The 27,838-nt window shown below is 39.0% G+C and overlaps 1 protein-coding gene across 1 annotated transcript; it reads right to left on the bottom strand.

Moving 5' to 3' along the window:
• Window positions 1-207: 207 nt before the first annotated feature.
• On the bottom strand, window positions 208-9,801 carry PRELID3B (PRELI domain containing 3B). Its single transcript, XM_077112730.1, has 6 exons — window positions 9,548-9,801; window positions 5,425-5,593; window positions 4,185-4,274; window positions 3,622-3,692; window positions 2,167-2,269; window positions 208-1,086 (listed from the first exon to the last, which is right to left on the bottom strand). Exons 1-6 carry the CDS (start codon window positions 9,577-9,579, stop codon window positions 967-969), a joined length of 585 nt encoding a protein of 194 aa, XP_076968845.1. The 5' UTR covers window positions 9,580-9,801; the 3' UTR covers window positions 208-966.
• Window positions 9,802-27,838: the final 18,037 nt, after the last annotated feature.

The raw sequence follows: 27,838 nt of genomic DNA, 5'->3' as shown, positions 1-27,838 counted from the left end.
TTCAAATGATGTACAGCTCTTCATGTAAAAAAGATGTTTTGTGGTCACAATTACTTCAAAAAGTAATTATATTCAAATAACCTGACATATCATGCTTTAGCAATTACAGAACCATGATTTTGACACATGGCAATTTATAAGGTAGGCAAATGTGAAATGCTAAAAGATGTGAACAGCTATTCTGTTTAAGTTTAGAGTGCTGCAAAATTCAGGTAATGACTTTTATTTTTTCAGTTAACATAACCAGCCCACGGTACAGCATACTAAATCATAAAGACTTTTAGAAGTACAAATCCAAGGAAAGTAATACCTTTACTAAGTTACAAACTTTGGCAAATCAATACAGTACTCTCTTAATACAATAAAATCATTTTTTTTTGTTGGAGCCATGTATTATTTTAGTGATAGTTTTTATTCCAAAAATATCACTTAAGTACCAAATCTAAACACTGTGGTTTTTAATTGTGGTTTAGAGCAGAGCAAATTTTGTTTCTTTTTTAATACAAATTAACACGCTTTTAACAGAATTTTTCCTTTTAAAGTGAGTTCCTTCATGTAAGCAGGGCAATCATGTTTGTATATAGAAAGGTGGCTCTGCTTTGTTCTGGGATTGGTCCAAAGCCAGGTAGAGTTTCAATGCATGAAAAGCTCTAAAATTCTACCTTAAGAAGATTCAATATGCCAATATCAATTTCAAAGTACTTTTTCAAAAATTGTAAAATTTTAACATAAATGCTGGAGCCCTTAAAATTAGATGGTCATTTCAAATAACATAAATTTCAGATTGTCTCTTTTATTTAGAAGCCCTGCATCTCTTTGTTTTTATCAAGTCACATATGTTTTCTCCAGCTTATTACAAAAAAAGTCTACCTAAAATACAGTTGTGTTTTTTTTTAAATAGCAAATAAATATATCACTAGCTTGGAAAGACCTGGGGGATCCAATGTTGTACACCGATTTTCATTATCATTTCTCTACAAATGCTGCTGCCGCCATTGGTGTCCTTATGCTTCCTCTTGCTGAAGCTGTCAATTCTTCAATCTCAGCATTCAATTTATGTATTACCCATTCCATCGCTTCTCGGCCCTTTTAAAAGACCAAGGGAGGGCAAAGGCACGTATTAAATAAATGGCACATCAGGAAGTAACAAGGAACATTACAAGCATAACCAAACTTCCCAGGATAGATTGTTTTTGTCCTTGCTTTTTCTTCCCTAATGTTATTTAACAAATAGCAACTGCCTTGAGCAACTGGCTTGATCTGTAAACTGATTTTTATTTTGTATTGAAAAGGTGTTTGGAAAAGGATATATAATTAAATGACAGTGATATCTTACTTATTTCATGATTAGAGTGATCATCTTTGTGGGGGTAAGAAGGTCAAACACTTTGTCCACCCATTGCCTCATTAACATTCTCATAGCTTTTTGTACTTTTCATTTCCTAAGGACAGGCATGCTTATTGATTAATGTCACCTTCCTTAGTTCCATGAGGGCAGGGACAGCACTTGTTTTGCTCCTCACTTACCAGCCTAGGCTAGCACTCTGCCTGGCACAGAGAAGGCATCCAATGAATATCTTTTGACTGCTGAATGATACCATATTAAACATGTGTTATAAAATAGTGCATAAAGCATCTCTCTCTCTCAACTTACTTTGTTTTAAATCAAGCATTTTCAATGGATGAAAACACCTTACTCTTTTAACGTACAAAAGTACAAATATGCTTATCCGAGGGATTAAATTTTCATGGGGGTGTTTAGGAAAAAATGTCTAAAATGGATTTGGGGATCAGGGTGGAATAATGAAAAAAGGTTGAGAAACGGTGCTTTAAACAATGATGACCCAGTTACACGTGGTCAAACAATTCCTGGGTGCTGGGCTACACACTTTCCTTGTACCTCATTTACTCTCCATGCTGACTCTGTAAAATGGGTAGTTAATCCCCACTTCACAGACGGAAATGATAAAAATGTTGACTTGCCTAAGGCTGAGAGGCTGGCCAGGGTCAAAGCTTGGATATGAACCTAGGTGTGGTGGACCCTACAGCCTATGCAAATCACTTCCTCAAGCTGTATGGCTTCTTGTCCACAGGGACACAGGCACTTGGAAGCAAGTTTTCTTTTCCAAGAAAGGAAAACAGGGAATAATGACAAGCCTCACTTACTTTATTAGCATTTGAAGAAATTGTACTTGCCATCAGTCCTTCCAGGTAACTGCTGAGGCTGACTCCTTTCACAGTGATTATGGCTTCTTGAGTCAAAACAGTTCTGGAACAAAACACATTCACACAGCTTCAGAATGACCCCATTTCCATTTTTTAAAGAACTATTTGATTTAAAAAAAAAAATAAAAATTAAACCACTCTGTAAAAGTAAGTTTGTTACAGTATGGACAACCAAAGCTATAGGCAGAGCCCCCAGTCTTGGGGGTTGTTCATATGAAACTTAACCCCGCAAAGGATAGGTCAAGTCAACCAAGAAAGCCTCTTCTGTTGCTCAGATGTGGCCCCTCTCTCCAGCCAACACAACGAGCAGTCTTACCACCTTATCTCTCTCTACGTGGGACATGACTCCCAGGGGTGTGTTGCCAGGGACATGACTCTGGCAACATGGGACAGAGATCTTGGAATGAGCGGAGACTCAGCATCAAGGGATTGAGAAAACCTTCTCGACCAAAAGGGGGAAGAGGGAAATGAGACAAAGTGTCAATGGCTGAGATTCCAAACAGAGTGAAGAAGTTATCCTGGAGGTTATTCTTATGCATCAAGTAGATATCATCTTGTCATTCAAGAGGTAATGGAGAGGCTGGAGGGAACTGCCTGAAAATGTAGAGCTGGGTTCCAGTAGCCATGTTTCTTGAGGATGATTGAATAATGATACAGCTGTCACAGTGTGACTGTGTGATTATGAAAACCTTGTGTCTGATGCTCCTTTTATCTACCTTATCAACAAAGGAGTAGAACATATGGAATAAAAATAAATAATAGGGGGAACAAATGTTAAATTTAGTTTGAAATGCTAGTGATCAATGAAGGCAAGGGATAAGGGTATAATCTTTTTTTTTTCTTTCCTGTGTTCATTTTATTTCTTTTTCTATTGTCTTTTTGTTTCTTTTTCTGAATTAATGCAAATGTTCTAAGAAATGATGAATATGCAACTAGGTGATGATATTGTGAATTACTGATTATGTATGTTGTTTTATTTTGTTTCTTATTTGTTAATTAATAAATAAATTTAAAAAAAAGAGGACAGCAAAAAAAAGAAATACTAGTGAACAATGAAAGGGAGTGGTAAGGGATATAGAAAAAAACAGGGGAACAAAGGTTAAAATCTATAGAGTAGATGGAAATACTAGTGGTCAATGAGAGGGAGGGGTAAGGGGTATATTATGCATGAGTTTTTTCTTTTTATTTCTTTTTCTGGAGTGATGCAAATCTTCTAAAAAAATGATCATGGTGATGAATATACTACTATGTGATGATATTGTGAGCCACTGATTGTACACCATGCACAGAATGTTTGTATTTTAAGAATGTTCATGTTTGTGTGTTGGTTTGGTTTGATAATAAAAAACAAATTAAAAAAAAAAAAGCAAGTTTGTTAAAACGCTTTTTACTTACTTTCCTGGGTCTTGAGAATGTGGTTTGTATATAAGTCTCTCATCTACTGAAACCATGTTTGTAAATGAAATCTACAGAATGAAAAAGCCAAAAACAAACAAACAAAAAACCAGAGTCAAACCATTTTGGAAACTGAAGAGTAAAAATATTTCCAAAATTAATCCCCAAACCAAAACCTTACTAGCGAAACATACAAGGAAAAAACCAGAAACAAAAATAAACAATCTACTCTGATATTACTATGTAAATAGCATCTAAATTTCACTATTCATTGTCTACTTGTTTAAATCAATAAATTTGAGGAAATATAATAACAATAACAATAATAATATAGATAGATTTCCAAATTCATCTTATTGTGAACTCTATCCCCTAGAAATAGCCAGGATCACTTGAGCAGTGAGGTTAAGGAAGCTGCAAACATGCAAAGAAAATGCAGCCAGTAAAAGTTGATTTTTCTAAACCACATCGAAGTACACATATTCACTACATATCAACTACAACAGAGACAAAAAATTAAGCCAAACAGTTCAAAATTGGAACAAAAAGGGGCAAAAACTTACATTGGTAGATTTAAGTTCCATTGTTCTCTCTACAGGATCAACTACTGAATGTTCCTGCACATATGTTTTGGTTCTTGCTGCACCAATAAGCTAAGTAAAACATTCAAAATTAGTAATCAGGAGAGGAAGGATTTCTTACCAAGTGTATCAATATTTTATTTTGATACATTTGCTGAACAAAAATCTGTTTCATAAAATATAGGGGAACAAAGAAAGGTCAGAAAGGCGGCCCATGTGAAAGGAAGAAAAATTCACGAGTCATGGATGAGGTAAGACTGCCAGCTACAAACAGGAACTAGCCCACTGAAAACCTAAGAAATATAAAGCAGGATGCAGAAACTACCAAGGTGCAATGGTGGAACACTGAAGCTGAAACATGGAAATCAGATTTGGGGAACCATAACTCTGAGAAAAAAGGAGCACTCAAGAGTATCTATCAATATTTTCTTAGAGCAGTCCGGGGAAAGGGTGCTGTGACTTCATTCTTCAGATTTAAAAAACAGCCACAATCAGCATCGAATGTCACTCCCTGTGCTCTGACCCTAAGCCAATCCCCGATCTCACTCATTTCTGCATCACCATGACCTAATACAGTAGTTTGTACAAAATAAGCAACCAGTAAATTCCTATTGAAAAAATGTTTACTTTTCTGAGTGGAACCACCTTCTAGAAAGAGAACCTCTGAAGAAAATTGGATCCATTTATCACACCAGTTTTCTCACATTATGGTAAACTAGCATTCTAGTTCCTTACCATAGCCTGCAAGCTTGTAACTGAACAGAATTATTCTAAGGTCTTGGTACTACCTACAAGAGAAGAACCAGACCTTAGAACAAACGTGGCCATGGCCAGGTCCAAGAATATGCTCTTTAGTTAATGTGTACAACCCATCACTGACCACAAGGACTTTCACCTACCAACCACAATCAGACCATTACTTGTGAATCTTATTATTCGTCTCAAGTTACTGGTGAAAGCAGGAAGAGCAGAATGTAACTCTTTTTAGATTATACAGCATTAGCTGGCTTCCTTCAGAAGGTTTTATCAGGTGCCTTCATGAAGACTGTAATAATATTTCCAATTCATTATACACTCATAACTCAAGTTTATTATAATACAATTTGAACTGATGCAAAAATGACATTCAGAATTGGCGCCCACAACCTATTTGAAATTATAATGTGGTTTAGAAAACTTCTCTACAGCAGTCACATTTCTACAGGTCTAAAGACACACTCACAGATTTCACAATAGAAGGCAGTCCCCACTCTGTGCTGAGAAGTCTGTGGCTGTGCAACTTTCCAGAGGGATCTATATGTCTGTCCAATACATCAACTCCAACCACACTGGGGTTCATAGGATTTGGGTATTTCTGCATTGCAGCTGTCGTAACAGTTTCCCATGGGTGGCTGTCAACAAGAATAAAAAGTCAAATATTTAAAAATATGCATATGAAATACACAATAAACCTACCAAATTATTCTTTACAATTAAACTCTAATTAGCTTACCTTAGGAAAATCATTTTTATGTAATTTTATTAGGAACTATAGATTTATAAAAAATCATGCAGAAAATTCAGAGTTCCAATATTCTGTCCCCCCACTCTACATTATTAACACCATGCATATAGTGTGGTGCTTTTGTCATACTGATAAAAGAATGGGAAAACTGCTTTATGAAGCACTGATTGAATGATTCTGGGGGATCGATCTGCATTTTATAATTTCTCTAGCACACAGGGTATTCAGTAAAACCAATGTCTATAAAATATCAAAATGGTTTATACTATAGTATAATCTTTCCTATTTACCATCATCCACTTTCACATGTAAATTTTGTTTCTATGAAAAGTCATTGATACGTAGAAATGTAGACATAGAAATGTATTAAAAAATTATATTCTACAGAAACAAGCACAATCTGTGAATATTATACCATTTATTCTTTCGTCTGACCCCCATTCTATGAAGCTATAAAGTAACAACAGAAAAATAACTTACAGGCACTGTATATTTTTATAGATAATGACAAAAAGACCTAAAGCATCATTGATGTATATACCACAATATTAAAAAGGTATTTTTCTCTACATTAAGGTAATAAACAACAGTGACCTAAGTTGAGCTTTATCCATTGTTTCTCTTAAAGTTGTGATTCTGACTTGTTTTTAAAAAATCCACTCAATACAATATTATTTCTTAAGCCATCCTAAAATGCTATTTTCTAACATCCCCTCTTAATATAGTAAGTATTGCTTATTGCCTAGGACGGAAATAATATCACATCAACTGAGAACTTGCATCTTTACTTTCTTGGAAAAGCACATGTGCTTGGATGATTTAAAATGTGCTGTACATTTCTTCACTTCACATCATATGTGAATAAGACACCAATACAAAAGCTATCTTTTAAAAAGAGCCCTTTATTAACTACGTTGAGTATTAGAAGTGACAGTCCACCTCAAGTCTGATTCTAACCCCTTCTATACCACTTACTTGTGCTCATGCCTTCATTTAAAGGAAAAAGACAAGATCTGGATATGCTGTTTTAAGCTATACTGATTTATAAAACCAAATAGCATTACTTTTTATTTTTCTAACGGCAAAACACATAGACATTAATCTATTTCAACTTTCAGAGAACTCAGACCGACAACTACACTTTGTTCAGAGAAGGAAAATCTTAACACTCTCCATTTCCCAGAACTTTGGACAACTAGTGACATCATTTTTAATGTTTTCATTTTCTCTATAATGTTACAGAAATGAACCTCATTCTGTTTTTAATCTCAAGCCTTTTTCAGCAATCAATGCAGGTATACAAAGGGAGCTACTTCATAAATCTAAACAGTCCCCACAAATAAAGTGACACAGGATGAGCACTCTGATTGTTACCATGGCAACTATCTCAAACGAAAATCAGATGAACCTTTTTCCCCTCTTCATCTAGCCATACACCATGGTTAGCTGGCTTCCGTGCACTTATCTCTTTCCCTCAACCCCACTAAAAAATTAATAATTGCATGGCTTCAGGGTGGTTTCGCATTATTTGTAATTTAGTCCCTCTTCTCTCTGAGCTAACAAGAAAACACCAATGTTGACCTAGCTTGGACTAAGACTGCTTTATGAAATCCATAACTAACTCAAACATTACAGAGGGTGCATATTATGATTAACAGTCTTCCAGCAATTAATTTTAACCCTATGAACATAATTATGATTAAAAAATGTCGCAATGGAAGACATCCAGTACTGTGGCCACAGCACTAAAGTGCAGTCAGGAGCAAGTGGCTGTGGTTTACTGACCTGCTCAATTTCTTCACCTATAAAATAAGGGTGGTAGCACTGTTAACACCTCTTATGTGGCAACATCTTTTACATTTACCAAAATGTAACCAATCCGCAGCACAGTGCCTGGCACATATTTGGCATCCATATGTATTTACAGCATCAATGAATGAATTCAACTAAGTGCCAACTATATGCTAGGCTTCCTTTTAAGTGTTGGAAAAGACACAGTGTTAGGTAAGACACAGAATGATTACCTAGATGTCATCGTTGGATAGTGATGTCCTTGAGATGGGAAACACAGGGAAACGGTAAGATTTGTGATGGGCAGTTACGATTTGAATTTCAGGTACGCTGAGTTTGAAGTGCTTTGGGTTGTGTGGGTACAGATGTTTGGTTACCACTTGAAAACAAGGATTTGAAGTTCAAGAAAGGCTGGAGTCAAAGGTACAAATTTGGTGTCATGAGTATGCGTCAGCTTGCACCTTGACTGAATGCCGAGCTCATCTGGGGAGGAAGCATGGATCAGGGCTTCTCCCAGAACATGTAGAATCCTTATTTGAATGTGCCTATTTTTCTGGGAGGAGAGTCCCAGAGCCTTCATCAAATGTCAAATATACAAAGAGGAAGAAAAAAAAAAAGATTAGGAATCACTTATGAAATACAGGAAGGCCAACAACTAAATTTCAATGAACATTTACATTGATGGGGAAAAAGAGGGAAAAGCTGAAGAAAAGGGAAGAAGGAGCTGTGAGAGTGAGGAACAAGTCTGGGAGAAGAGTGTTAGGGAAGACAATGAAAAACTAAGTTCTAAGGAGACACAGCATCAAGACCTCCTGAAGCATTCAAATGCGGAAAAGGACTGCAAGTAAGAAACCATCCGAAATCTCAGGTGGTGAAATGGAATACTGAAGGAAGTCACTGGGCTGAAGAACACCAAAAAGTCTACAAATTCAGGATCTTTTCCTACAGTGTAAACATTAGGGAGGAAAGAAAGGCTCCTTCTGATTCTTATGTTTCATAGTTTCCAAGATACAGTGGACTTTAAAGACACGGCTGAATTACTTCTTTTAAAAAAATTGCCCTCAGAAATACTTTCAAAAAGTCAAGAGGCTAAAACAGAATACACTACAAAATTCTAATAACTAAAACAGTATGGTAAAATACCAAGCTCCCTAGAATGGAATAGACAGAAATGGAATCAAATATAAATTACAAAGATGTCATCTCCAATCAGGAGAGGTAGATGGATTAGTTAATAAAGAGTCGCGGTAAAATGGATTATTTGTATTCTTTTAAATTTAATTCCCAACATCCAGCTGGCTTAAGGCCTAATTTTTGTTATGAAAAGTTTCACACTGACCAAAAGATGTTATTGAAGTGACCCCAAAGATAACCTACACTGGTAGGCCCTGCTGATATGATCGTTTCCAACTGGCAGATGAAAATGAGTAACCCAAGGTCATACAGCTTGTTAGAGACAGAGCTGGACTGGACTCCAAATCCAAGGCTCTCTTCCTTAAGCTACGGAACTATCAGAAAGGTCATATTTTCGTCGCCCGAGCTCCCTAAATTCACATTCAGAGGTAAAAAAACTGCTCAAACTGCTCAAATGCTGGCCAGGGCAACGAGATTCTTGGCAAAACCCATGCCTTCCTCTTAAAAGCCTTCGGTTCACACCCCAGCATGGTCTTGTGAAGCCGGATTTCTCAAACTGTAAGCGCAGTCGAGGACCACATGCTCTGCTCCGCCCCCGCCACTCCGGGAGTCCGGAAGTGGTTCTTCTTTTGCCCCTTATCCAGGCGGTCGCCTGGGCCTGGGAATTCAGGGCTTTCTCCACCGGGGACCGACCCCGCCGCGAAGAGAGTGGCCCGGGAGCCCCTGCGGTTGTGACCTTGAAGTCTTCGCTTCCTCATCACGCTGTGGTGCTCCGGCTCAGCTTTCCTCACCAGGCCGGAAGCCTGTAAGCCCTCTGAGGGGCACCTGTGTGTCACCATGACTCCAGGCCGGGCCGGCCTTCGCGCCGGACAGCTACCCCCCTACATCGCTTACCAGCCTGACGCCCCAAACTTACTCAAAGACGTGCTCTGAAGTCCATATCTTCATGGTGCCAACGACGGGCACGATGTCCGGGCGGCGATAGGGGACAGTGAGGTAAGAGGCAGCACCTGCCCCCGACCCCACCCCCCAGCCACCCCAACAACCCCAACCACCCCAACCACCCCAATCACTCCAACCGGCTAACACTGCGCAGGCGCTGTCGGGCGCGACGCGAGGGACGTCCCGGCTGCCCCACGCCCTATCCTGGTCCGGGTTTTGCCCCAGCCTAGCGCGCGGCGCAACGAAACCACGCCCCCTTAGCGCCGGGCGCAGTGCGCCGGCGCAGTTCCGAGGAGCGCCCGGGGCCGCGGCTGCGGGTGTTCTGTGCGCAGGCGCGGCACGCGGTCTCCAGCCCGCCCCCTGGCGGGCGTCGCGGGTAGCGTTGACCTCTAGGCACAGTTGGATCCCGTCCAACCCGCGGGGTGGGCGGGGCTGGTTACTCGGCGTGGAAGCTCAGCCTCGCGTTGGAAGGACAGTTGACGGGTCTAGTCAACTCGGTGATAGGGAAAATCCCTGTCGCGGAGTTCCTATTCAAATGTTCCTCCCACCTCCTGCGTCAGCCCAGCCTATGGTGGGGCCAAAGTCAGCCAACCAACCCACCCTACCAACCGAGGACAGTCAGCTCTGCCCTCGAAGAGATTCGGATTATTGGTGGGATAACGCATGTACACATAAAAGACCTAACATCGGGCTGAAGAATTTTTACCAGAATGAGAGGTTCATTCCAGAAGTGGAGAAGGGAGTTGTGGAGATAATTCCAGGGCGACGGGCAGATGCGCTGGGTTTAGATAGGGTGGGTCTTAGCTCACATGTCACCCTCTAGGAAGGCCGCCCCTCAACGCTCTTTCTCAGCAGGTCCTCCGGCATTACATCCTGTTGCGTTTTTCTTAGCACTCGTCACTCTCTACCATCTTGTTTATTTTATATAACTTCCACTGGAATGTAAGTCGTTGAAGGCAAGCTTCTTGCTTTACTTGTTCGGTAATGATTCCCAGTGCCTCCTATATATAGTAAAGGCTCTGCAATGATTGGCTGAAAAATGAAATAATAATTATTTGTGGAATGAGTTAATTAATGAAATCTTCTCAATTATTTGTTTAGCTTCCACTAGAATGTGCACCCTTAAGGGTGTGACTTTTGCAGGGTTTGTTCAGTGAACCCCCTGTCCCTACATAATGATTATCTGTTGCATAAATGAATAATGACTAAGAAGGGAGGAGGCAGGATTGGATGGCATGGGAGTTTTCTTCCAAGATGTGAATCTTCTCAAGTGGACAAGCTGCCTGGCCCACCCCCACCCCACCCCACCCCACCCCGGCCCCTGGCCCAGTCATGCTCCATCACTTGTACAGCACAATTTACCATTTGAAGGAATGGCTATGGAGGAAAATCTTTACATCAGGTTACTTAGAAGCTAGTTAGAAGCACCATCTTGGTCTTGTTCTTAGGTGGTTTGATTATTAAAAACAAATAAAAACCCAGGTTAATTTAGGAGGGAGGCTAATTTTTAAAAATAGCTTGTGTCCTTTATATAGAAACACAGAAAAATTACATTAGACAGGAAGGAAATAATATGGTTGGGTAGTTGTTAAGTGCAATTTGTGGTACCTAGAATTTTTTTTTTTTTAACCTACAGTACACAGAGTGAATTCTAGGGGAGATAATGATTTAAGGACTGCTAAGAGTGCCTCAGCGTTGATTAAGATGCTAAGTTAACGTCGCAGGGTGTTAAAAACACTGGTTCAGGAACCATCAGCACAGAACAGCCTGTCCCTGCTATTCCTGGAACTCTGTGAAGCTGTTCACCGTCCAGGATTCCTATTCTATTTATTTTAGAGAATGTTTTTCTGCCCCTTAGTTCAAGATTCTTATTTTTTAAAGCTGTGAAAATTGAATAACACCTCTCCCCTCCCCCTATAGTATATCAGTCTATTGATTTTTACTTTCTACATCTGGAGTATTGGGGAGGGGGCATGGGAGAATGGAGGTCCAGGACCAAGTACCTCTCCTGTGTGTCTCCCTATGGGGGTCATAGGGCCACCTAATACTTGCATTAGGAGAGCAAGACTTTACATATATTGTCTCTGGGAGACTAACTTAGAGTCACACAGAGGAAGCAAATTAATGGCTTGTAGATACCTAAGCATTGTATCACTGACAGAGCCTCTCACAGAAACAGTGAAGTCATTAGCAGGTCATTAACTCTACTTGAAATTAAGGAGGTGACAGTCTCTAATGGCTCTGCGGGAGGAGGGATGAAACAGGTCCCTACGCCCTTCCTGTTGGGTGTCCTGGGGCCCTGCCCTGTGCCTGGATGGGGAAGAATGCAGTTGTGTTTTCTCCACAGCTGACTGGGGAGCCAAAACACAACTCAGGAAATAACTGGAACGTATATACAGGTGAAATGCAGTGGGGTTGGCCTTACTGAGGATTTGATGTTTCAGAACAGAGGGACCAAGGGCTGTGGGCTGCAGCCCTTTGGATAGGCTCGATGGAAGGGGGTGGGGTGGGTGGGATGGGGTAGGGCCTCTTCCTGGAAGGCAGAGGAGGATTTGGGGGGTGCTGAGATCAGGGATTAGTCTGTGAAGAGACCAGAGGCAGATGAAGCAAGGTAGTCCTGTGCTCCGAAGTAGCTAGCCAGGCCCTAGCTACTTTTATTTCCAATCGTCAGTCATTCACACACCATCTTCACAACTTTTGCTTTTTTGTTGTACTGCCTGCTCCATTATTACTTAATTCCTTAACTTTTTAAAAAATCAACTCCTTCACAAATATACTTTAAATGAAACTTTATATAACTGGAATCCGCTTCCCATCCCCACCTACCCTCAGCCCCACACATAAAATACGTATCTGTTCATATAAGACAGTAAGCCCAGTACGCTCCCTAGTGCCTTTTCACCTACTCCAGTAGTGGGTGTGGCTCACTGTGGGGCCAGTTTGCAAGCTTCACACCTGCTCTTTTGACTTTGCCCTTTCTCCTCAATGCCCAAACCTATCTTTTCCTCTAAACTTCTCAGTAATGACCTTTATCTACAAATTCATGGTGAACTCCTACAACGTCTCTCCCTTCCTCCTTAAGATGTCTCTTTTCATCACCTCTCTTAGTATTTCTCCTTGTCTCAAAAAAACATATCCTTTCTCCTTTACAAACCTTTTGCCTTTGATCCCTTCATTTATTCATTTGACAAATAGCCACTCATCACCGATTCTTTTTTAAAATTTATTTATTAATTAAAAAATCAAGAAACAAAATAAAACATCAAGATACATAATCAGTGATTCACAATATCATCACTTAGTTGCATATTCATCATTTCTTAGAACATTTGCATTAATTCAGAAAAAGAAAAAGACAATAGAAAAAGAAATAAAACGAACACAGGAAAGGAAAAAAAAGATTATACCTACCATACCCCTCACCCCTCGCTTTCATTGATCACTAACATTTCAAACTAAATTTATTTTAGCATTTGTTCCCACTATTATTTATTTTTATTCCATATGTTCTACTCCTTTGTTGACAAGGTAGATAAAAGGAGCATCAGACACAAGGTTTTCACAATCACACAGTCACATTGTGACAGCTGTATCATTCAATCATCCTCAAGAAACGTGGCTACTGGAACCCAGCTCTACATTTTCAGGCAGTTCCCTCCAGCCTCTCCATTACAGCTTGAATAATAAGATGATATCTACTTAATGCATAAGAATAACCTCCAGAATAATCTCTCCACTCTGTTTGGAATCTCTCAGCCATTGACACTTTGTCTCATTTCCCTCTTCCCCTTTTTGGTCGAGAAGGTTTTCTCAATCCCTTGATGCTAAGTCTCAGTTCATTCTAGGGTTTTTCTCAATCCCTTGATGCTGAGTCTCAGATCATTCCAAGATCTCTGTCCCATGTTGCCAGGAAGGTCCATACCCCTGGGAGTCATGTCCCACGTAGAGAGGGGTAGGGTGGTCATCACCGATTCTTATCATTGTGGAGCTTATACTGTAGCCAGTGGCTCTCAGCTGGGGGCGATTCTTCCCTCCACAGGAAATCTGGAAAATATCTGGAGACATTTTTTTTTCATCACTGTTGGCATCAAGTGGGTAGAGGCCATGGATGCTGCTAAACATCCAACAATTCATGGGATAATCCCCCACTTTGAAGAATCAGCTGGTCCCACATGTTTATAGTGCTGCAGTGGAGAAACTTAGCTAGAGTTAGCAAGCTCTCATAATCTGATCTAGTCCATGTGTCTGGCCTCAAAATTTTGCCCTTCTATCTCCCAACTCAACAGCTACATCCATCCCATGCTCTTCCTCTATAGACTATACACTTCCAGGCCTTTAACTTTGTACATGGTCTTCTCTTTGCCCAGAATGCACTTTCCCCTTCTTTGCCTTGAAGACCCTTACTTATGTCTGGACAGTGTGCACATATTCCACTCCCACTGAGCTCCTCACTGATATGCTCTCTCCCAGCTCAGCACAAAGCTTTACTTCTGCCCCTGGACTCCCACTGGTATCTAATATAGACACTACACTATAGTGCAACACAGCATGTGTCCATGTGTTCTGCAACTGCAATTTAAAATACAAATTGGTGGCTTCTTTGTTAGAGGCATGGAGCCCTCCTTATCTAACTTTTCATTGCTTGTGTCTTCCCTGTAATATGGCCACATCAGGAAGCAAGAATCATCCTAACAAAAAATATTCAGCTCTGAACAAAATATGTACAAAATTGATGCCTGCAAAGAACAAAGCAATGTCAATAATGCAGGGTGTTGAAAATAGATGGTAATTAATATTCTAAAACTTTAACCTATGTGTGAGACAAGCAAAAAATGTTTATTTGGTACAAAATTATATATTTTGACTAGTGCATTTCCTAATATAACTTATGTGGACAGCTTAATCGAACACCATAGTACTTGGAACCTTGCGTAAGGGAGATTTTGTAGGTTTGTCCAGAGTGATGCCCAGATAAATCCCAGAGTGATTTGAACAGTGAATAGGAAAGTATTTGCAGAGTCCCCTAGGGAGAATAGTGAGAAAGGGGGATAATTTAACTTCCCCAAGTTGAATTCTTGATATTCTCATAAGCAGTGGGGACAACCAAAACAACAGGCTGAGTCCCCAATCTTGGGGTTTGCTTATATGAAACTTAACCCCACAAAGGATAGATCAAGCCTACTTAAAATTTGGCCTAAGAGTCACCCCCAAGAGAACCTCTTTTGTTGCTCAGATGTGGCCTCTCTCTCCAGCCAACACAACAAGCAAACTCACTGCCCTCCCCTTGTCTACATGGGACATGACTCCCAGGGGTGTGGACCTTCCTGGCAACATGGGACAGAAATACTAGAATGAGCTAAGACTCAGCATCAAGGGATTGAGAAAACCTTCTTGACCAAAAGGAGGAAGAGAGAAATGAGACAAAATGAAGTGTCAATGGCTGAGAGATTCCAAACAGAGTGGAGAGGCTATCCTGGAGAGGCTATCCTGGAGGTTATTCTTATGCATTAAATAGATATCACCTTGTTAGTCAAGATGTAATGGAGAGGCTGGAGGGAACTGCCTGATGAGAGTGATGTTTAAGAACTTCTTAGTTATATATGAAGCCACTGGCAGATGACTTTGTGAATTAAGGCAGTTAACACTTGAGAAAAGTGACAAGGGATGGTTCCTAGTGAAAAAGGAGGTCAAAAGACAATGATTTGAATACGAAGGATTGGAAAAGACCCTTGGGTGAACCAATCGAGTCCTTGAATATTTCTGCAAAGATGTCTACCTCTATGATTGGGCTGTGAAATTCAAACATGATGTGTAATTGCTATTTTACAATTTGGTGGGGGAAAATTATGCCAAAAAATAGCACTTGATTAATCCTGTGTAATAAGAATTTGCACAAAGTTCCAATTTTAAACTAAGTTAAATATCTATGCATATATCCAGACACATATACATATGTGTCACTATTTATATAAATTTACCATCATCATCTTACATTTCGTTTTACAGAATCTCAGCCCTACTTTTTTTTTTTTTTTTTTTTTTAAAGAGAGAGGGAGGAAGGGAAGGAAAGACAGAGAAGGAAGGAAGGATGGAAGAAAGGGAAACATTTTCTTGTTTTTTTTTTTATTATATTTTGTTTGTTTGTTTGTTTTTTACATGGGCTGGGGCCGGGAATCGAACCGGGGTCCTCCGGCACGGCAGGCAAGCACGCTTGCCCGCTGAGCCACCGCGGCCCGCCCTCAGCCCTACTTTTTGTTTTCATTATTTGCTATGAAATCTTGGTCTCAGTTTTAAGTAGATCCACTTCAGTGGGTTTTGTTGGGTACCAAATTTACGCTGAAAATGAAAGCTTTCTTAAACATCAAGAGCTAGGACTATGGAGAGGAAAGAGGGACTAATTTCTTGGGGAAGCTTTCTTAGGAAGCATCATAGAAATGATTTAAACTGTGTTTTGAAGGATGAATAGGAATTTATCAAGAAAAGAGGAAAGAGAAAAATGCATTACAGGCAGAACAGCATTAAAAAAAAAAAAAGCCTATGGGCTTGGTAGTAGGCAGGGAGCAGGGACTAGTTTCATTGGATGGTGGATAAGGTGCTTGAACAGTAAACTGCAAAGACAGGCTGGAACCAGATTGGCAAGAGCCTTAGCGGGGTTTGAGCTTTATCCTGTGAGTAGTGAGGAGTCCCAAAGGCTGTTTAAGCAGATGAGTGATGTGGGTGAACCATAGTTGGATTAGACCAGTGTTTTCCAGCATGTAATAGATGGTGGGTCAAAGATGGCTGAAAGTTCTTTGCCACCAGTTGAGCATCCTGATAACTGTGGCCCCCATTGCGGAGCAGAAGCCAACCCACAGAATCACTCGAAATAATAAATTGTTGGATTTGTCACATGTCGATAGATACCCAAAATATGGTATTTGTACTCCTGGTGGGTAAGCAAAATTAATTTCATGGTGAATATTTAAAATTTCCATTATTTAGTTTCATGATCATTCAGAAAACACTGGCATTCCCATTACAGCAATAACATGAAGTGCTCTTTTTCAACAAATTCATTTAAGTGATGGTATTAGTTTCCTATGGCTGCTGTAACAAATGAACACAAATTTAGTGGCTTAAAACAACACAAATTTACCATCATACAGTCCTGGAGGTCAGAGGTATGAAATTAGCTTCAGATGTCAGCAGGGCTGGTTTCTCTGAAAGCTCTGGGGGAGAATCTATTTCCCTGCTTTTTCTGACTTCTTTTTCTATGATTCTTTCTCTCTGAGGCCTAGCCTACTACAATGACCAAAATGAGCCGGTTTTTAAAAAATTCAACTCATTGATAATCAAGTTGCTAGGTGGACATGGCACAGAAAAGAGTGGGCATACTCTGGGAGGAGCTGTTATTTGGGAATGGCTAGTTTCTGTTTTATTTTATTTTAAAAATATTTTTATTGAGTTCTCTTCATGCACCATATAGTCTATCCAAAGTAATTTATCATCAATTTTACAACGTTTGTATCACTTCAGAAAAATAAATCAAAAGACAAAAGAAAACACTCATACATCCCACACTCCTTATCCCTCCCACTCATTGACCACTAGTATTGCAATCTACCCAATTTTTTAAACACTTATTCCCCCCATTATTTATCTATTTTTTGTCATTATTTTACTCATCTGGTCATATTCTGGATAAATGGAGCATCAGACACAAAGTTTTTCACACTTATCTGGTCACTGTATAAAAGCTATATAGTTATACAATCATCTTCAAGAATCAAGGTTACTGGAATACAGTTCAACAGTTTCAGGTACTTCCCTCTAGCCACTCTAATACACCATAAACTAAAAAGGGATAGCTATATAATGCGTAAGAATAACCTCCAGGATAGCCTCTTGGCTGTTTGAAATCTCAGACACTGAAACTTTGTTTCATTCTCTCCCCTCTTTTGGTGAAGAAGGCTTTCTCAATTCCAAAATTCCAGGTCCCGGCCCATCGTGGGAGTTATGTCCCACCGACGCCAGGGAGATTTACACCCCTGGGAGTCATGTCCCACATGGGGTGGGGGTAGGGGTAGTACAGTGAGTTCACCTGCTGAGTTGGCTTAGAGAGAGAGGCCATATCTGAGCAACAAAAGAGGTTCTCTGGGGATGACTCTTGTTTTTTCATTTTTTTTATTCAACATAACAATATGCAAACACAAACATTCTTACCATATGATCATTCCATTCTTGATATATAATCAATAACTCACAATATCATCATAGAATTGTATATTCATCATCATGATCATTTCTTAGAACATTTGCATCAATTCAGAAAAGAAATAAAAAGAAAACAGAAAAAAATTCATACATAACATACCCCTTACCCCTCACTTTCATTGATCACTAGCATTTCAATCTACTAAATTTATTTTAACATTTGCTCCCCCTATTATTTATTTATTTTTAATCGATATTTTTACTTGTCTGTCGATAAGGTAGGTTAAAGGAGCATCAGACACAAAGTTTTCACAATCACACAGTCACACTGCAAAAGCCGTATCATTATACAATCATCTTCAAAAAACATGGCTACTGGAACACAGCTGTACATTTTCAGGTAGCTCCCTCCAGCCTCTCCATTACACCTTAACTAAAAAGGTGGTGTCTATATAATGTGTAAGAATAACCTCCAGGAAAACCTCTCTGTTTGGAATCTCTCAGCCATTGACACTTTATTTTGTCTCATTTCGCTCTTCCCCCTTTTGATCGAGAAGGTTTTCTCAACCCCTTGATGCTGAGTCTCTGGGGATGACTTTTAAGCATAATTATAAGTAGGCTTAACTTCTCCTTTGTAGGAATAAATTTCATGGGGGGCAGGCCTCAAGATCAAGGGCTCAGACTTTGGGATTTGTTGTCCCCAGGGCTTGTGAGAATATTAGGAATTCCCCAGATGTGAAGTTTAATATTTCTTCCTTTCTTCCCAGTCCCCCAAGGGGACTTTGCAAATACTTTTTTTTTCCGCTCTGGGGAATGGCTGGTTTTAATGGTGTTGGCCTGGAGAATCGGCTCAAGAGCAGGAAGGGATGGTTGGAGGTAGGGAGTTTCAGTTTGTGGCAATAGGTACTTGGGATGAGAAAGAGAAGGGCAGAAGTGGAAGGAGGGGATGGAGAAGTTCAAGTGGTTTTAGGAAGCTCTCCTGGCAGATTTCTTGCTCACTCTCACCTTTCCACTTTGTGACTCAAGCGCCTCTCTGTGGTGGAGAGCCCGTGTTGGTGTGTTGGCAGTGGCCTTAGATTTGGCCAGAGCAGAGTGTCCCGCACAGTTCACTCTGGAGACTTCAATATTTCTGTGGTCGCGCCCGCCTGGAGGGCTTAACCAACCATGGAAGGAGAGACCAGAGAGCTGGAGGAGCTCAGAGAGGCCTGCCACTTGGCTCTGCAAAGGGCACCTCTGCATTTCAGGAATCTCACATTACTTATAATTTAACCAGCTCTAGAGTCAAATGCAACTTCGTTCCCATTAGCAACTGAAGATTTCGGGTAATTGTCCAGAACTTCCTATCTGTATGCCCCCACCCCCCACCCCGCCTTCCGCCCCGCTTTTTGTTTACCTAAGTGTTTAACCAAGTTATCTCTAAATTTCTGTCAAACGAAATGCGTCTCTTCTCCTGGGAGAACTTGGACTATTCCAGTAATTCCTCATCCTGAGAAATTAAGGGTAATTTTTTTAAAGCTAAATCAATTTGTCTTATTAGCATTCTTCCCATAGCTGGGCAGTCCATATCGAAATTAGCTTTACTTCTCTTTCTATGCTAAAAGCTTTTACTATGTAAAGAATCTGCCACACATATGCATGTACACGCACGTGCGCACACACACAGAGGCTTTACCGGGAAAATTGAAACGTCACCAGCTTATGTCCTTACCATCCTGCCTTTAACATTCATTTACTTTACTTTGCTTGCTCTCTGTTACTACATCAGGGGATGGAAAAGGTGAGAGGAGGCCCCACAGGCCAACTTCCAGCGCTGAGCTTGAAGATGGAAGGAGGCTCAAAGTCACATTGGTCTGAGCTTAGCTACAAAGTGTGCTGGTCTTCTTTCTTTACCCCTGTAGAGGCCATTTCTTATTTGGAGTCACCCAGATGGTGACCTGCTGTTTAGTGTCCACCATGGCCAACCAGGTGCGTCAACTGCTCACCTTTGTGTAATCAAGAGAGAGGAAGTGACAACCTGTGCATCCCAATTCATCCCCTCTGTGGGAGGCATAGTGAGGGTTAAAAAGGAACCGAATTTGGCCCTTTCATCTGGAGCTTGGCAGGCTCCTCTATGTTGCTGGAGGCAAATTGGACCAATCCAGAAACCTCCTAGGGGATTCTCTTCCAAGTACCCCCATCCACAGGGGACTTGGAAACAGAAAATTAGAAATGCAGCCACACATTGGCCCAGGATGGATTCAGACAGGTCCGTTTTGTATGGCCTATTCTTGCTGGACTTCATCTTGGTGACTTTTTGAACATAACATCTCAGTGGCCAAAAGCATGAACGAGGAGGGAGAGAGCAATTATAGCCACTACCCAGTTCCCCACAGCAGTGGCTGAGCTACAGTTTCAAAGGCTCATACCTGTACCCCTTTCAATCCCCTGGGGCTAGGTTCAGCCAACCTGTCCAATAATGAGTGCCTGGCAGTATCCTGAGCTGAATAAATATCTTGTCTTTCTCCGAAGAGCTCAGCACATCACATATATTCTCTCATTTGCCAGTAAGACATCTTGTAAAGAAAGGAAGTAGGGGCTATTATTCTTGTCTTACAGCTAGAAAGTGGAGGCAGAGGTGTCAGTGCCTTATTCTCTCTTCACTCGATTATGGGGCCAGGAAGAGAGGCGGCACTCCAACAGCATAGAACTTGTCTAATGCGCTTCCCTTGTTTCCCAAGTTCTGGGTAGCACAGTCAGCCACAGCAGGGCACGTCGTTTAAAAGCAGAGGGGTTGACCTGCAGGCTCACCTTCATTCATTCTGTAGGAAGTAGGGAGGGTTACAATGTTCTGAACAGAAGTGAGAGTGCAATAAATACTTGCTGGAGTCTATTCACAGGATGTGGGATAGAGTCAGCTTTTTGCTTTATTATAATCTTCCTAAGATGTCTGTTCTGCAGAAGTGTGACATTTTATGTACGTTTAAAACATTGAATTAAAAACAAATACAAAAAAGTACAAGAGTGGAAGAAAAGTCCATTGTTTGCCATGAACCACTTTTTAAGGACTGATCTGGCCCTTTTAAGAAAATAGTTTATTTCCCCACCTAGCCCCTGAGCCTGTAGTATAGAAGGACTGTGTGAGTCTCTGGAGTACAGCGAGACTATATTGTGGGTAGAAGGTTTGTGAATGTGGCTCCAAGAGGTATATTTGGGGGTTCTTTCCCAAGGCCCTCGGGGTGTGCAGGTACTGGACAACAAGGACCTGCTGGCCTGGCAGGACGTCCTGTCTCCACCCACGTGCACTGTTGTCATGTTTCCCTGATGCTCTACCAGCGGATTCAGTTCGTTCAGTGAAAGAAAAAATAAACTGGATAAAATTGTCATCAAAGATGGAAACTGAAATGGTTTGGTGACCAGCCACACTGGCTCTGTCCACCAGAGTATCATGCTGGCCAACCCTTACGATGGGGCCCCACAGAGGCCAGCTGCCCTTTCCAGCATGTGGACTTGTTTCTTACAAACTTTTCAATTTTAAATAGCTGTATTGAGATATAATTCATATACCAAACAATCCATCCATTTTAAGTGTACAATTCAGTGGTTTTAGCACACCCACAGAGTTGTGCATCCATCACCACAATCAATTTTAGAACATTTTCTTTGCTTCAAAGAGAAACTCTATACTTTTTAGCCATTACTTCACCTCTTCCCACCCAACCCCTGCTTCGAAACAACCACTAAGCTACTTTCTGACTCGATAGATTGCCCTGTTCTGTTCTTTTATATGAATGGAATCCTATAATATGTGGTCTTTTGTATGTAGTTTCTTTCACTTAGCATAGTGTTTTCAAAGTTCGTCCACACTGTAACATGTGTCAGAACTTTCTTCTTTTTGATAGCTGAATAATATCCCATTGTCTGAATAGACCACATTTTAAAAATCCATGCATCAGTTGTTTCAGGGTTGTGTGGACGCGTCCTGTGTGGCCAGCTTGTGGTGTGCTTTGGCATGGCTGGTGTGGGCCATGTGACAGGGAAGCTCAGAAGACCTTATGTAGTTGTCTCTCTCCGCCATAAGAATTTAAGATAAGGGTATTCTGTGTTGGTCATCCTTATTTCCTCCCAAGCCCCTATTAGGTGCTGAATAAGGATCTTTTAGATAATAAATAAATAGATTCCTTTTAGATGTTGAGTGGTTTTGAGTTCCAAAGTTCCAGCAAAGTTTCTCAGGGAGAAAATCGAGAAAGACCATTCCTAAGTAACTCAAATGATTTACATTTATGGCCTGCCCTAAATGGCATTTCAAAACAGCCTGATTTGGACTTCAGTCAGTAGGGGGTGCACTAATGCTGGAGATTCTAATATTAGTAAAGAATAACACTTGTTTACTAATCAGACGGTTCTTCATCCGATATTTTCCGTCTCCTCTGTGCACTTTCCCTGCTCTTCACTCCACCCACACAGGTTTTCATCTCCCACTACCACAGACTTGCTACTAGTAGAAATAATAATGCCTCCAGATGACCTGTTATAAAACTGGTTTTCAAAACGTGTTAATTTAATATTGTTATTTATTATAGTTGTTAAAGGTAAGTGTGACATTTTCGAGAAAGTGGTGGTGTATGACAAAGTTTAAATTATGCTTACCATTTACTCAGGACAAATTTCCCATCGGAATAGGTGAGAAGGTACTAGAAAAAAAAAAGGAGTTGGTATTTCAGTGTTCCGTGTACACACTGATGTTATAATTGGATGAAGAAAAATAGTGACCTTTAGAGAATGATATTTCATAAAGTGTTCATTAAAAAGAAGAAGTTGGCTTTTGGAACATTAGTTTCCCAAAGTTATTCATCAAAGTGAAGTAATAAAATATGATGGTTTATTGAAAGTCTTTTAAAAGGACAGAAAACTGTGGAGTTGTGTAGAGGAATTAAGGAAAAAGGAAAATGAGGTTTGCATATGGTATTTTTTGTCTTAAAAATACTTGAATGGCATAGATTTAAGATTGATGATAATTAATATTGTATCAGAATAATAACTTTGGGATAAAAAATAAGATATCTATCACCATTTGAGGGGAGACAAATGAACACTAACAGAGTTCAAGAGAGCACAATCTGAATAGGAAGTGTTATTTGTGGTGGGGGAAGTTTGGAAACTTGGAGGTGCCTAAACTTCATTAGACAATATGGTGCTCTTTTGAGATAATGACACAGGGAACATCAGGGACCGTCCCTCTTTAATTCTTTTCAAATGCTAATAAATGACTTGAAACAAAGGAGATTTTCAACTATGAAAACAATTACTCATGCAAATAAAATTCAATCAAAAGTATAGTTGATAGAACAATTATAAAAAATGTGCTCTCATCAATTGTAACAAATACACCAACCAAGGCAAGACGTTAATAGGCTGGTATATGGGAACCCTGTATTTTATACATGATTTTTCTGTAAACCTACAACTTCTCTAATAAAAAAAAATCAATCAAAAGTTTTAAAATTGTTGTAAAAGGAAAATAAATGAAACTAAAATAAAAAGAAAGATACCATGTGGAACTCCTATTAAAGGGCAAAGATGCGCAAAAGGGATTCTAAAAGATATTTCAACATTGAACTGTTCATGAATAATACACATTAAAAAAAGTCACACCAATAGTCTATAATTAAAAGCTCCTACAAATACAAAGTGATGCTAATATAGGAAAGCAAAAGTTGCAGTACTAATATGTAATAATTCATGTTAAAGCATTAGGTACAGTAAATGAATGACTATACAAGGATTAATAGAGTATATACTAAAGATATAATAGTTGTGAATTTATATGCTCCAAATAACATGACAGCAAATCATACAAAGTGAAGATGGCAAGAACTTCAAGTAGAAATTGAAAAAATGTTGCTGTAGAAGAGCATTAAATTCTTGAAAATCAAGACTACAACAGGTGAAGTAGGCAAAACACCAAATCTGATGTAGCCATATTCAGTATGGAATGTAGCCATATTCCAGATTCTGTAGCCTATAAACAAGATATACTTTCTTTAGAACTACTCCAATCACTTATCTATATTATCGTTTGCTAGCTCACATAAAATTAAATGGATACATTTTCTGAGAGATTTTTAACATTAGATTCTTATTAAAGTACAATTAAAATCTGAGATGAAAAGCCTTAATAATAAACAATCAAAATCACATATCAGTTTTGATATGTTAAAATAGTATTCCAAAGAACCACTGAGACAAAGAGAAAATTGAGAATTCAATAAAGGACAATTTAGAAAATAATAATAGTATACTACATTTCAAATCTATCAAAATCGATGCTTAGAGAAAAATGCAGTTAAAGGTTTAAATGTTTTTATTGTAAAAACTGAAAACAGAAAATAAATGATTTGATTTTATATTTTAGAGAAAAAAAACGATGAAAGAAATAAAAAAGTCATAAATTGTGAAACAAACAAAACACAAAACTAAGAGCTGATTTGAAATACACACAAAGTTCTAATAAATCCAATCAAGGAAAACATAATAAATTAAAGTCTCTAAACTAAAGAGAGACTAGAAATTCTACAGAAATAAACCTGGTAAGGAAGAAGTATATGCATACCACTATAATTTGTAAGTCTCAAAAATGGGTAATTTCATACAAAATTTAAGTCACTAAAGTTGATGCAAGATGAAGAAAATCTTTATAGACTGATAAGAAAGGAATGAATTCAGGAAGTCATCAAAGAACTATGAAGACTCCAAGAAAAAGTCTTTGAATCTGATGCAAGTTCTTTAATATTTTTAAGAAATAGATAATGGTATATTACAGAGAATGCTCCTGACCAAAACAAGCAACTATTGATAAGGTTAAATGCCCCAAACAGTTGGCCAATGACATGAATATAGGTGAGGAAATCTTAAAGAAAACCTATGAAAACGACACTGGATTATGAAATAAAATGTATTCCTGAAGTGCAAGGATGGTTCAATTATGAAATCTAATAATATCAAACTTATCAATGGATTAAATGAAGAGACATATATTGTCATTTCTCTAGATGCTGAATTCAACACACATCCCAACTACAGATTCTTTTTGAAAGGACTACATGTATACTTTTTTAATACTGTAAAAAATTGTTTTTATAACCAAGAGGGCAGGCTGTATTCAGTGGACAACCCTAGAAACAGTCTTTTAACTGCTTTAATTTAATTTTATTGTTTGCCTGATAAAATAAGACCCAAAATTAAAACATAAGGGAAATACATATTTGGCCTGTGGAGAAAGATATCATTTTCAGGTGATATATTTTTCTTATCAGGTACAGAAGAAGTCTCTAAAGTCAATATAATCACTATGTAACACCAGTCACATTGCACTAATTATAACAAAAAAGAACAAAAATTCTTAGGAAATAAACTTAATATGGAACGGACACATGAAAAATGTACTGGAAAGTATAAAGGAAGAGTTGATGGAATGTAGGGCAATGCTGTGTTCGAGAAGGGAACAGACTTTGTAAAGATTGTAATTCTCCCCAAGTGCAATTAAAATCTCTATAAGGCACTGAACACAGCAAACAAAAAATAACTAAAGCAAGTAATTCTAAAATTCATTAGAAAAGAATGGCAAATAACAAGATAAAAAACTAAGAAGTGGACAGTAGCCCAGCAGGCAGAGATGAGTTTACCAGGAAACTGACACTAATGAAGCTTAAGCTTTTCTATTCTCCTGAGCATGAGCCCCTGGCAACACCTGGGAGCAGGTGTGCAACGTGTTCTTATGGTCGTACGTTTTTGTAAAATTGACAGGTGTTTTCGATTTGGGTTTTTCTTTCCTTAAAGAGGGCCCCTGTGATATATAAGCATAAGTTATCAAAAAACCTGGATCTACCATATTAGATATAAAATTATGTTCTAAATGTACAATAATTGAAAGGTTATCCTATTAGTGTAGAAAAAAGTGATCAGTAGAATAGAAAAGAGCCAGTAATGATACCTAGGATATATAAAATCAAAGTAAATGATGAAGTGGCACAAAAATGTGATGAAAGAGCAAGTTATTTAATATAATTTAATACTGAAGAAGAGCTAGGTGATATTCCAATTTTAACAACAGGTATGGCTTGGGCACCAGAGGCTAAGTGATGAGAGCAGGTGCTATTGCTCCCGTCCCGAGGTGCAAGCCCTGGCGGGAGATAGGAAACTGGAAAACATCCTTTAGATCCGTAGTCTGTACTTCATCAAACTCCTGACGGATTAATATATTAAAGATAAAGTACTCAACTCTAATCAGATATTTGGAAAGGTGATAAACCTTTCCAAGGACTGAAGCAATAAAGGAAACCAAATTTGACTGTATACCAGTTTTACAAAATAAACATGTTAACAATTGAAAAAGAAACAACTATTTGGGAAAAAATATGGGGATCAAATATAACAGATCGTTACTACTTTTAAGAAGTCACTTGAATATATACCAGTAATACGAAGAGTACAGTAAACAAAGAGATGCTTTACACAACAGCAGAGTAAACAAATGCATGAAAAAATGTTGGGTTTCATATTAGTTAAAGAAATGCTAATTGAGGTAACAGTGAGGTACCGTGAAAAGTGTTCATGTCAGCAAAAATGTTTAAAAAGATTATACTTATTGTTAGTAAGGTAATAACTTTCTTTTGAATGGAAATAAAAGGAATACACACATTGGCAAAATAAAATGAAATCATAAAAACGTTTATGGCTTTTTACTCCATAATCTCACATTTGAGAAAAAGCATGGCGCACTGAAGATAATATGAAACTTTGAGTACGAAATACTAGATTTGAATCCTTATTCTAATACTTAGAAGCAAGTTGTTTAATTTCTCTGATCCCATTTCCTCACTCACAAAATAGGAATCATTTAAGTACCTCACAGGGTATGAGCAAGGGTTAAATGAGATACTGTGGTTGTAAACAGAGATGCTGTGGGTTTCCACTGGCACTGTGTACCTTTGTCCACGAGCCTCAGTAGCCTCTGTAGAATGGAGAGAATATTGCTAATCTCACAGGATTGTTGGGGTAATTAAACGAGATAGTAAGTCATGCATCATTCATTCATTCAATTGCTAGAGACAGAATAGTGGCAGGCACTGACCGAGGTACTGGTGCTAAGTGGAAAACATGACAAGCCCCGTCAGCCAAACCTGGTCCTATAGGATCCCAGTCTAGGGACGGGCTTGTCCTTAGGCAAGCATGGGCCTTAACAATCACAGACAAGTATTATTAAGTAGTTGCTATGACTGGTCCATCCAGACCATCCATACTAAGGGCTCCTCAAATGCAGACTCAACATTTGTATTCTTTTTTTTTTTTTTTGGTGTCCTCTGTACAGAACAGGGGTTCAAATAAATAGGGACTGGATGGATGAATGACTGACCGCACATATGAATGTTTCCAAGAGTCTAATTTGTTTCAATGAAGAATCTGAAGTCTCTGAAATGTCCCATGCCAGAGGAGTGGCTAAGCAAATGGAATTATAATCACTCAGTAGCAGAGTTTGCCACCATTAAAATGGAAAATTACAAGCATCAAGAAAGACATAGAAAAATGCTTGATGTAATGTTATATGGAGAACAAAAGCAGAACAGAAAAATGGCACATACTTCACAATTACAACTATAGTCCAATGTGAAAGAGAATTTAATGATTGGAAAGTATTGTGTTAGCAATAAAATTGCCACAACAACAACAAAAGAAAATGGCATCTGTGCAGAGAGAGAAATAGCTGATTTTATTTTATTTTTTTTGTTGAAGTGTAACTTAACAAACAGGAAAGTGCATTTAAGTGCACAGCTCAATGTATTTTTACATATGTAAACACCTGCTTAATCTTGACCCAGATCAGTCTATAGAATATTAAAAATGGGTGCTTTTAAATGGGAAAAATAGTTTTGGTGTATAGTGTGAGAAGAGACTAACATTCTGATAGTGCAGAGAGCTATCACTGTTACTAATGGAAAGATAAAATATAACAGCAGAGCATCAAGAGCCCATTTTTAGATGGAATTCAGAAGTTGATATTTTCCCAAGTAAACAACATGAGCAGACCTTTTTATTC

Source organism: Tamandua tetradactyla, chromosome 1, assembly GCF_023851605.1.
Source record: "Tamandua tetradactyla isolate mTamTet1 chromosome 1, mTamTet1.pri, whole genome shotgun sequence".
Classification (NCBI taxonomy): Eukaryota; Metazoa; Chordata; class Mammalia; order Pilosa; family Myrmecophagidae; genus Tamandua; species Tamandua tetradactyla.
The sequence above is the reverse complement of the archived record's forward strand: the minus strand, read 5'-3'. Positions and strand labels throughout refer to the sequence as shown.